We start from the raw sequence: 11,285 nt of genomic DNA, 5'->3' as shown, positions 1-11,285 counted from the left end.
GCCATGCCAAGCCAAGCCAAGCCAAGCCAAGCCAAGCCAAGCCAAGCCAAGATATTCCATGCCATGCCAAGCCAAGCCAAGCCATTCCAAGCCAAGCCAAGCCGTGCCATGTCATGCCAAGCCAAGCCGTGTCTTGCCAAGCTATCCATGTTACGACAAGCCATGCCATACCAAGGCGTGCCATGCCGAGCCCTGCCCTGCCACACCACACCATATCATACTCTGCCAAGCCATGCCGTGCCAAGACAAGCCATGTTGACTCAAGCCATGCCATGCCAAGCCAAGATATGTTGTACCAAGCCAAGCCATGCTGTGCCAAGCCACGTCATGCCATGCCAAACAAAGCCATGTCGTGCCAAGCCAAGCCATGTGCCAAGCCAAACCACATTGTGCCATGCCATGCCATGCCAAACCATGTTGAGCCAAGCCAAGCCATGCTGTGCCAAGCCAAACCATGTTCCAAGCCAAACCATGCCATGTCGAGCCAAGCCATGCCATTCCAAACCACGCTGTGCCAATCCATAGTATCCCAAGCCACACCGTGCCGAGCCGTGGCGTGCCGTGCCACGCTATGCCAGGCCACACTGTGCTCAGCCCCACGGCAGAAGGCGGCACGCGGGCCACCACGGGGCAACCTGTGACCACCTGCCCTGCCCCGTCCCGGCCACCACCTCTCTAATCCCATCCTAAATGCGTCCCTGGCACCGGGACGGCCACCGGCACGGTGTCCCCATCCCGCCAGGCTGAGCCGGAGCTGGGCTGCCCGCCAGGCCGGGGGCTCTGCAAGGGACAAGGGTTGACCGGGGAGAGGACATCACCCCGTGTCCCGTTGCCACGATGGAGCTTGGCATCGATGGCTGAGCGCGGCCATGCCAGACGGCGTGCGGCACTGGGTCCTGCTCCGTGGCACCACCGAGTCCCAGGAGCATGGCTGAGCTCCGAGCCAGGGACGCTGGGGCAAAGCCCCCCACCCGCATCCCCTCGTCTCTGGGGCAGGGGGGTCCGTGGTCCCCCCCGTCGGCCCGGCCTGGCCCCCTGAGCCTGGAAGACTATTAAGGACAGAGCTAAAGTAAGAGGAGTTAGAGGAAATAATTCTGCGGTTAAGCTGCTTTCCGGCATCTCATGGGCCCATGTGAGCCCTGCAGCTCTCGCGGGCTTAGGCTGGGGCTGGCGAGAGCTGTCCCATCCCGGTGTCCCCATCCCCATTGTCCCCATCAACCCCATGTCCCCATCCCCATGTCCCCATCCTCATGTCACCATCCGCATTGTCCCCATCAACTCCATGTCGCCATCCCCATGTCCCCATCAACCCCATGTCCCCATCCCCATCGTCCCTATCATCCTCATTGTCCCCATCAACCCCATGTCCCCATCCCCATGTCCCCATCCTCATGTCACCATCCGCATTGTCCCCATCAACTCCATGTCCCCATCCCCATGTCCCCATCAACCCCATGTCCCCATCCCCATCGTCCCTATCATCCTCATTGTCCCCTTCATCCCCGTTGTCCCCTTCATCCCCATTGTCCCTGTCCCCATCATCCCCATCGTCCCCATCAACCCCATGTCCCCATCCCCATTGTCCCCATCCCTGTCTCCATCTTCCCTCTCCCCATTGTCCCCATCTCCATCATCCCCATCAACCCCATGTCCCCATCATCCCTATCATCCTCATTGTCCTCATCATCCCCATTGTCCCCATAGCTCCTGTCCTCGTGTAGAACTGTGTCCCCTCCCGTTCCTTGTGTCCCAGGTGAAAGGTGCCACCAGAGCTCTTGCACCACTTAAGGTGATGCTGGTGCTTCCCAAATCCCCACCAGGGCACGTTGCCAGTGGTGCCACCACCCTGGCACTTCATTCCCAACAGACGCCGATGACATTTTGGGGTTTCAGACCGACGTCTGGGGGTCACAGAGCTCCTGGCAGAGCCGTCAGCCCCACCAACTTGGGGCACGGACGCGGCACCAGGCGCTCCTGGCCATGTGCCGCACGCCCGGGAACGGGGACGGTGACACTTCCTGCACTTAGGATTTAAATGCCACCAAGGTTAGGAGCAGCTGAGAAGAGATTTTCAGGATTGGACTTTTGGACAGAGATGCCTAAATTCCATCTAAGCTTCCCTTTAAGCATCAACGTCCCGGGTCGGCCCCCGGGTGCTGACGTGGTTGCCATCCCTGGTGCGGTGTCACCGCTCTGGCAAGGGACCAGCTTCGGGGACATGTGGTGGTGCCCGGAGTGGAGCCAGGACCAACGCAGCCCAGGGGGCAAAGGGGATCCTCAAACCACGGTTCTTCAAACACAGCTCTGGACAGAAGTCGCAGGGGAGTTCTTTAATGTGCAAGTGGATAGAGAGCAGCCCCTTGGGGCTGGGAAAGGCCCCTCATCATTTCGTGGTGACCATTGTCCATCGAATGCGTCCAGCACAGGCTGCCCTGGGGAGGGGAGCTGGTGAGGCTCAGGACTCCTCGCTGTCCTCTCTGGTGCTGTGTAAGGGCACATCAAAGAATTGTTTGGGTTGGAAGGGACCTCGAAGCCCATCCAGTCCCATCCCCAGCCATGGGCAGGGCCACCTCTCACTGCATCAGGGGCTCCAAGCCCCATCCAACCTGGCCTTGAACCCCTCCAGGGATGGGGCAGCCCCAATTTCCCTGGGCAACCTGTTCCAGGGCCTCCTCACCCTCATGGTGAAGAAATTCCTCCTTATGTCCAGTCTAAATCTGCCCCTCTCCAGTTTATCCCTGTTCCCCGTCATCCTATCACTCCAAGCCTTTGTGAACACCCCCTCCCCAGCTTTCTTGGAGCCCCTTCAGGTGCTGGAAGCTGCTCTAAGGTCTCCTCGGAGCCTTCTCTTCTCCAGGCTGAACAACCCCAATCCTCAGGCGGCGATGGAGCTGCACCTACCCGAGGCGCTGGCAGAACTGGATCACGGCTTGCTCCTGCTCCCGCGTCTCGATGGAGCCGGGTCGCAGCCTCCGGATCTCTCGGATGGCGTCGCCGCCGCTCATCTTCTGCGCCTTCGCCAGGTAGCACGCCAGCATGGTGCCCGTCCGGCCGTGCCCCAGCATACAGTGAACCGCCACGGCCTGCCCGGCAGCGCCGCAGCATCACCGCGGCGGCACGTGCTGCGGCATGGGGGGTCCCTGCTGCGGCCCCCACCTTGCTCCCCAGCATCCCCCCTCGCTATAACCTCTCCCGGGCTGTCCCCCCACCCCGGTGTGCCGTACCCGTGTCGTACCTCGCCGTGCGCGTTGGCCACCTCCACCAGCCGCAGGAAGCTCTGGATCTGCCGGGGCGTCGGGGGCGTGAAGTCGGGCACGCGGAGCTGGTGGAGCTGGATGTCGGGGCAGCAGCCGTGGTGGGGGGGGGCTCGCTCCGACAGCGACACCAGGTGCCGCACGCCCTGGCCCAGCAGGAACTGGTAATGTCCCGGCTCCCGCGGCATCGCCAGGCCTGCCAGCCGCCCCTCCACCACCCACGAGAAGTTGGGGGGCTTGGACGCCCCCATCGCCTGCGGGGACCAGCACCGGGCACCTGCCCTGCGATGCTCCAGGGGATGGGGCTGCTCTGGGGAGCCCGGACAGACCCCCAGGACCCTCAAATGCCCCTAGCCAGACCCCCAGGACCCCCACAACCCCTGAGAGTGCCTGGACAGACCCCCAGAACCCCCAAATGCCCCGGGCCAGACCCCCAGGACCCTCGAGAGCCCCTGGACAGACCCCCAGGACCCCCAACCCCGCTGAGCCAGACCCCCAGGACTCCTGAGAAACCCTGAGCCAGGACCCCAGGACCCTTGGGACCCTCAGGACCACTAAGACAGATCCCAGGGCCCCTGATATCCCCTGGCCAGATCCCCAGGACCCCCGAGAGCCCCTGGCCAGACCCCCAGGACCCCTGAGAAACCCCGAGGCAGCACCCCAGGACCCTAGGGACCCTCAGGACCACTAATACGGACCCCAGGACCCCCAAGAGCCCCTGGCCAGACCCCCAGGACCCCTGGAACCCCCGAGTCAGACCCTTGGGACCCCCGGGAGCCTCAAGAAACCCTGAGCCAGGACTCCAAGACCCTCGGGACCCCTGAGCCAGCAGCCTCTGACCCTTGAGAACCCCCAGCCAGACCCCCCCAAACCCCCAAGCCTATAGGACTCTCGGGACCCCTCAGACAGACCCCCAGGACCCTCAGAGCCCCGGGACCCCTCAGACAGACCCTCAGGACCCCCCTGTCCTCACCCCGCACCGGGTCCCCGGCGGAGGCCAAAGCGCGGGGGGCGGAGACCGGACAGGCCCCTCCCCCCGGATCCTCCCCCCCCGGACACCGGGATCCTCCCCCCGGACACCCAGATCCTCCCCCTCTAGACACCGAGATGCCCCCCCAGTTGTGATAGTGGGACCCCCCCCCATGCCCCCCTTAACTCCCTCTCTCCCAGGACACCAGGACGTCTCCCCACTCCCCCATGACACTGGGATGCTTCCCCCCCCCATATCGTGACATTGGGACCCCCCCCTACACCCCCCCTAGCTCCCCCTCCCCTTCCCCCCCCCCCTATATCGTGACACTGGGCTGCTCCCCATGCCCCCCCGAACACGATGACACCAGGGACCCCCCCATCTCTGGGACCCCTGGAGGAGAAGGACCTGGGGGGGTTGGTGGAACAGGAGCCAGCAGGGGCCCAGGGGGCCAAGAAGGCCAAGGGCATCTTGGCTTGGATCAGACCCGGCGTGGCCAGCAGGGCCAGGGAGGTTCTTCTCCCTCTGGCCTCGGCCCTGGGGAGACCGCTCCTCGAATCCTGGGGTCAGTTGTGGGCCCCTCCCCACCAGAAGGATGTTGAGGCTCTGGAGCGAGTGCAGAGAAGAGCAACGAAGCTGGGGAAGGGGCTGGAGAAGAAGAGGAGCGGCTGAGAGAGCTGGAGGGGTTTAGCCTGGAGAAGAGGAGGCTGAGGGGAGACCTCATTGCTCTCTCCAGCTCCCTGAGAGGAGGTTGTGGAGAGGAGGGAGCTGGGCTCTTCTCCCAAGGGCCAGGGGACAGGACGAGAGGGAATGGCCTCAAGCTCCACCAGGGGAGGGTCAGGATGGACATGAGGAAAAAATGTTTCCCGGAAAGGGTGATTGGGCAGTGTCCGAGGCTGCTCAGGGAGGGGGTTGAGTCCCCTTCCTTGGAGGTAATTAAAAGACGGGTAGACAAGGTGCTGAGGGACATGGTTTAGTGGCAGATAGGAATGGTTGGACTCGATGATCCAAGAGGTCTTTTCCAACCTGGTAATTCTATGATTCTATGACTCTATGAATTTTCTGAGGGTGGATTAATTGCCCTGCAATGCCCGGCAAAAAGCGTTGCTGCTGCTTTTGGGACCCATCTCTTCATTGCCGTGATGCTTGGTGGCAGACAGCACCTTCTTCTCAGCAGGTCGTAGAGGTGAAGGGCGACGGGGACGTGGAGGGGAGAGGGAGAGCAGGGACTGAGGCAGCCCCAGCCCTGGACCCGCAATCACGGCCCCAGCGGCTCCCGGAGCCGGGATTTCACCACCACGTCTCCCTTGACCTCGTAGCTCAGGCTCTTCCAAGCCAGGACAGCGGGTGGCAGGTTCAGAGACTGGTATGAAGCTCTCATCTTGGCTGGGGACAGCCCCACATCCCACAGGTAGACGTCAGCCAGCTCGCCCGAGAAGGAGTTGTAGAGGTCGAAGCCGCCCCCGAAGGCGTCCTGCTCCTGCCCCAGGATGATAATCGCCTCTGCTCCCACCGCGTAGCCGCGCTGCAGCCCCTTGCGCGGCCAGGGCTTCCCGTTGAACCAGAACTCGGCGATGCCGGTGCCCGACTCCCAGCCGACGCAGACGTGCTCCCAGTCCCCGTGGCCCTCAGGGACGCGGAAGGTGACGAACTTGCCCCCGACGTAGAAGCGGTACTCGCCGGGCTTGGGCTTGAAGAGGAGGATCTCGTTGTCCTGCGCCTTGGTGGCGTAGGAGAAGAGGCTGTAGGGACGGGTCAGGTCGCTGTAGGACCGCAGGCACACGGTGAAGTTCTGCAGGGGCTGCTCGAGCTTGGCCCTCAGCAGCACGTAGGCATCACTGGGGTCTTTGCGGAAGACGAATACCTTTCGGTACAGGTCTGGAGGATGAGAGATGGGATGTGGCAGGAGGCTGTGGTGCCCTGCAGCATCCTCTGACCACCCCTGAGCCTTCCTCCATCCCCTCGCGTGACTCTACGTCCCTCACATCCCCTCTGCGGAGCCCAGCCTCTCTCCGGCATCCCCCAGCCACGTTAACCGGGCTCGGGGAGCTGCTGCGTGTCCCTCCCAGACCTGCCCGGAATCATCCCTACCTTCCTGGGCCACGATGCCCGTGAGCGCGGCCAGGACGGCGAGCCAGAGCTGCGGCTGGGCCATGGTCGCGGGTGCTGAGGGACCAGGGCAGCCCCCACCGGGTTTATGGACCAGAGGGTGGGAGGGGAGCCACCTTCCCCCCCAATCCCGTCCCCAGCAGCTCGGGAGGAGCGATTTCACGCTGTCACGCGGCCGTACCGCGAGACCCCAGGTCACCCGCCTGCACGGGGCTCCCCTTGGAGCGGTGCCCTGGGCAGCCTGGCCGAGTGGATTCTCCTCAGCCCTCTCGTCTCTCTCCGCTGGGCAAAACCCCCTGGGAACAACTCGGTTTGATCCTGGATTCTCTGAGAGGCACTGGGGAAGCTGCCCCCCGGCCCCCATGCCCTGACCCACAGCTCTCGGGCACATAGAGTCATAGAACGGGTTGGGTTGGAAGGGACCTTAAAGATCATCCTGTTTCAACCCCCCTGCCACGGGCAGGGACACCTCCCACTGCATCAGGGGCTCCAAGCCCCATCCAACCTGGCCTTGGACCCCTCCAGGGATGGAGCAGCCACAGCTTCCTTGGGCAGCCTGTTCCAGGGCCTCTCCACTCTCAGAGTGAAGAAATTCCTCCTTATGTCCAGTCTAAATCTGCCCCTCTCTATTTTATCCCCATGGCCCCTCATCCTATCACTCCAAGCCTTTGTGAACAGTCCCTCCCCAGCTTTCTTGGAGCCCCTTCAGGTACTGGAAGGTCACTATAAGGTCTCCTTGGAGCCTTCTCCAGGCTGAACAACCCCAACTCTCTCAGCCTGTCCACATACAGGAGGTTCTCCAGCCCCTGGATCATCCTTGTAGCCTCCTCTGGCCCCGTTCCAACAGCTCCATCTCCTTCTTCTGCTGAGGATTCCAGAACTGGGCACAACCCTCCAGACGAGGTCTCACCAGAGAGGAGCAGAATCACGAGCCTTTGCAAACAGTCCCTCCCCAGCTCCCCATCCCCAGGCTCTGCTCACCCCACCCCGACCAGAGCCAGAGCCGTGGGCACCAGGTGGCAGAAGAAGCCACAGCAAAGCAAGTGACAGAGCGGCTGGTGTCCTCCTGGGGTGTCTGAGGTCTGGGCAGCCTCTGAGAGTGTCCGTGTGTCCTGTGAGCGGAGGAGCCTGCTGTGCAGAGAGCTGTTCTCCCTGCCCAGGTGCAACCTGGTTGGGACAGGGGAGGAGTTCACCTGCTCCAGGTGCTGTGCGGATGGTGCTGGGCTGTCCAGGCTGGGGACGTGGGGCTTGGCTCGGGTCTGCTCTAAGGGATGGGGCGGCAGGGCAACAGCGGGATGCTCTCAGCCCCTTTTGGGGTACAATATGGGCTTGTTCCCCACCGAGCCAGTCCTCCAGTTTACCAGGGAGGAGCCCCAGGTCCTGTGCCACCACGCTGGGTCCCGGCTGCAGGCTCGTGTCTCTCCATCACGCCCCTTTCCAGCTCCCCATCCATCCCCGTTCCACATCCCGCCTGCCTCGTGACCGCACGCGGCTGTCCCTCGTGGGAAGGGAGGAGCACAGCCCAGACGCCTCCAGCGCTGGGTACAAATCACCTTGCTTCCCGCTAATTGGCTGCAGAGCTTCGTGATGAGCTTTTCCTGCTCATTTGGAGAGACGAGAAGCGCACCCACCCCGCTTCCCGTCCCTCAGCCTGGCCGGAGGTGATGGATGTCACCTCTCGTGCCCCCCAGCCCCTACCATTAACCGAGCTTGGCGAGCGGCTCCGACAGATGCATGTATTGTATATAATTCCCACTGGCTCATCTCGGATGTGACGCTTATCTCGGCTTGTCAGGAGAGAGCGAAAAATCCTCTGTTGCTTCGTGGTTCAGCTGCGCCGTCTGCCTGCTGGAATCTCCCTTTGGAGGCACAGGGGCTGGGGCTGAGCTGCGGGGCTCAAGCAGGAACCTGGGGCTGATAAACCCCCAGGAGCTCAGGAGATGCTTGAGGTACCCCAGGGCTGTCTCCATTGAGTAAAAATTGGGATGTTGGGGGCTAAGACCCCAAGGAAGGGGATGGAGAAGGAGGGGCAGCAGGCTTGGCACATAATAGGCAGGTTAGGAATGGTTGGACTGGACGATCCGATGGGTCTTTTCCAACCTGCTGATTCTAGGATTCTATGATAATGGGCCACGGTGTTGGGTGCCCGGGGCGAGGGGCAGGTTGGCTGTGGGGCAGAAGCTGTGGGGCTGGGGGGGATGCTGCGGGGAGAGGGGCTAGGGGCTGGCGCAAGGCGCTCGGCCGCGGCAGCAGAACCTCAGCAGCTGCTGCCGGTGCCTGCCCTGCGGCGGCAGAACTGGGCGGCGAGCAGCGCCGCGGGCCCCAGGCAGCAGTGCAGCACCCCCAGCCCCTCGCTCAGCCCCAGCGCGTGGTCGAAGTGCTGGAAGGTGCCGCAGGTGGGTTGCAGCAGCCGCACCTGCAGGAGGAAATCCACGGCGAGCCCCACGCCGTAAGGCACCCAGAGCCCAAAGAAGAGCCAGCTCACACCGACGCTTGGCTGCCAGCCTGCCCGCAGCCGCGGCACGGCCAGCGTGGCCACCAGCAGCGCGGCCGGCAGCAGCAGGAAGAGGCAGAGGCAGAGGGCGAGGTGCAGCACGTAGGCTGGCGAGAGGACGTCCACGCTCCGGCGGACACAGCTTGTCTCTAGGTCTTCCACCGTGCCGCTGGCCAGAGCCGCCGGTGTGGCCAACAGCAGCGCCCCAGACCACACGGCCAGGGCTAACCGCCGGCTCCGGGGGTCCCAGCGGCACCAGGCGGTGCCGCAGGAGCTGCTGCCCACCAGCAGGCCCTGCGCAAAGAGGCTCCAGTGCCACAGCAGGTGGATGAGCCTGCAGAGCCCTGTGCCCAGCCGCCAGCCCTGCCTGGCGCTCACCGCCACCGCCGGCAGCAGCGCAGCGAAGAGCCCCATCCCCAGCGCCAGCTGCGCCACCAGCGCTCGACTCTGCGGCCAGCTCCAGGCGTGGGGCCGCTTGGCCAGTGCCACCAGCAGCAACCCGGTCCCCAGGACGGCTGCGGCACAGGTGACGCCCAGGAAGGTGGGGGCCACGCGCTGGAAACGGGGACAGTACTGGTTGTGGCAGGGCGCGGCGTCGTAGTCGGGGGAGGTTATGTTCATATAGTCATAGGAGAAGTTACCCATGATCTCCAGCAGGTCCAGGGAGGTTTTGCTCTCCAGGATGCTGGGGCTCTGCGAAAAAGACCAGTGGGTGTCAGGTAGGGACGCGCTCAACCGAGCGTAGGTGACCACATACATTGCTTGGGACGTCCCCTCCAGTGCCTGAAAGCTGCTCCCTGGCTGGTGCCAGGGGATTTGCGTAAAGCTCTGGTGTGGGCTGAGCAGGGCAATTTATCAGGGAGGAACACGCTGTGAGGAGGGAGCCTGCCTGCAGCTGATACCTTGGGGACAAGGGATTGTTTCAAGGTGGCCCCACTGTGTGTGAAAACCCAAATTTTCCTGCAGCCTCCAAGAAGGGTTGCAGACCCCACAGCGGGTGAATTCCAACCCCGTCGAGCCATCTGCAAGTGTTTGCTGCCAGTGCTGTGGTCCTGCTGACCGCCGTGCACCCCCGTGGCCCCAACCCTTAGACCCAGCAGGATGGGAAACCGCTGGGAAGAAGCAGCAAGCGAGGGGAGAGACACTCACCACCACGATGCAGTTGCCCATGACGTGTGTCCCAGGGTGGCACCCGCACTTCTGTGTTTGGGGTCTTCACTGGGTGCTGGATGTGGTGGAAAGCGCTCAGCTACGCATCCTCACCGCAAGGTGCTGTGCCCAGGGGCGCACGATCTCTCCGACGGGTGCTGTGCCCAGGGGTGCACGATCTCTCCGACAGGTGCTGTGCCCAGGGGTGCACGATCTCTCCGACGGGTGCTGTGCCCAGGGGTGCACGATCTCTCCGATGGGTGCTGTGCCCAGGGGTGCTCACTCAGAAGTGCACATGCTCTCCGACAGGTGCTGTGCCCAGGAGTGCTTGCTCAGGGCTCCACACTCTCTCCGATGGGTGCTGTGCCCAGGAGTGCTCGCTCAGGGGTGCACGATCTCTCCGATGGGTTTTGTGCCCAGGAGTGCTCGCTCAGAGGTCCACACTCTCCGCTAGGTGTTGTGCCCAGCAGTGCTCGCTCTCCAAGAAACACGTTGCACGCTTGTGCCAACTCTGCTCCCTCTCTCTCAGGCTCTTCCTCCCACTGAAAAAGGAGGCAGAGGACTGCAGGAAGGAGATAAGAGCTGCCTGGCTCCTAGCAGCCCTCCTGGCTGGGCAATCCCCTTTGCCAGGACCTGAAGGAAACGGGTGGGCTAGCGCTGCCGGTAAAGCCGGTGAGCCACCAGCCCAAGCCTGCAATTTCTCAAGCAGGAAACAATCAGTTCTTGGCAGAACACTTTGGATTAATTAGGAATTGTATGTAGAGGCTCCCCTGCCGTGTGGACGCTCCTGTTGCTGCTTTCACTCGTGCAGTTCCAATCCCAGGGATGCCCAACTCGGTTCTGGGCTGGCGTTGTGGGCACGGGATGCCGAGGGGACCCCGTAGCGGCACGACCCAGGCTCGCAGAGCTTTCCAGCCCCCGATACGGCAAGAAAACCCACAGCTCTTCTTCAGGACACCCTGCTAGGAGGCCGGATCCTGTCAGGTCAGCCTGCAGCACAGGCTGCGGGAGGCAACAAGCCCAGCGCAGCGGGGACCCAGTGGCACTTGGTGGCCTTGGGGACCATGGGTGGGAGCATCCCTGGAGGGCAGCGGGGCTGGGGGCGCAGGGGAACTGCCTTTAGGGGCTGATAATGCAGGTGGAGCAGAGTCAGGGGCTGGATGCCAGCGGTGGGGGCTGCGGAGGGGGCAGAGCCAAGGGCTCAAGAGTTTTGGGGGGTGAGCTGTGTCCCTGTGGGCCGTGTCCCCCCCAACCCTGAGCTCCGTGTCTTCTCCAGACCCCAGTGCCCCCACCTGCCCCTCTCCCCACG

General features: G+C 63.3%; 2 protein-coding genes across 7 annotated transcripts in view; both read right to left on the bottom strand.

Annotated features, from left to right (window-relative positions):
- Nucleotides 1-2,303: 2,303 nt before the first annotated feature.
- DUSP23 (dual specificity phosphatase 23) overlaps nucleotides 2,304-11,285 on the bottom strand; it is a 54,986-nt gene continuing 46,004 nt past the window's right edge. Inside the window, exons 1-4 of one of the 4 annotated variants that reach the window (XM_069878889.1) lie at nucleotides 4,228-4,281; nucleotides 3,236-3,508; nucleotides 2,902-3,083; nucleotides 2,304-2,483 (exon numbers count right to left, since the gene is read on the bottom strand). In XM_069878889.1, the coding sequence (XP_069734990.1) occupies nucleotides 2,456-2,483; nucleotides 2,902-3,083; nucleotides 3,236-3,505 (480 nt within the window). In that variant the 5' untranslated portion in view covers nucleotides 3,506-3,508; nucleotides 4,228-4,281 and the 3' untranslated portion in view covers nucleotides 2,304-2,455. Of the gene's footprint in view, nucleotides 2,484-2,901; nucleotides 3,084-3,235; nucleotides 3,560-4,227; nucleotides 4,282-11,285 lie in introns of those variants that run through there. The other 3 variants (XM_069878893.1, XM_069878890.1, XM_069878888.1) reach the window with 3 other exon arrangements.
- On the bottom strand, nucleotides 5,182-10,511 carry APCS (amyloid P component, serum). 3 transcript variants are annotated; one of them, XM_069878838.1, is made up of 3 exons: nucleotides 9,977-10,511; nucleotides 9,469-9,520; nucleotides 5,182-6,102 (listed from the first exon to the last, which is right to left on the bottom strand). In XM_069878838.1, exons 1-3 carry the CDS (start codon nucleotides 9,995-9,997, stop codon nucleotides 5,483-5,485), a joined length of 693 nt encoding a protein of 230 aa, XP_069734939.1. In that variant the 5' UTR covers nucleotides 9,998-10,511; the 3' UTR covers nucleotides 5,182-5,482. The 3 variants fall into 3 exon arrangements, with proteins under 3 accessions (XP_069734939.1, XP_069734937.1, XP_069734938.1); XM_069878836.1 differs by lacking the exons at nucleotides 9,469-9,520; nucleotides 9,977-10,511 and adding an exon at nucleotides 6,316-8,025; XM_069878837.1 differs by lacking the exon at nucleotides 5,182-6,102 and having other exon boundaries at nucleotides 8,037-9,520.

This window comes from Phaenicophaeus curvirostris, chromosome 29, assembly GCF_032191515.1.
Source record: "Phaenicophaeus curvirostris isolate KB17595 chromosome 29, BPBGC_Pcur_1.0, whole genome shotgun sequence".
Lineage (NCBI taxonomy): Eukaryota > Metazoa > Chordata > Aves > Cuculiformes > Cuculidae > Phaenicophaeus > Phaenicophaeus curvirostris.
Note: the sequence above shows the minus strand (reverse complement) of the source record. Positions and strands in the feature narration are given on the sequence as shown.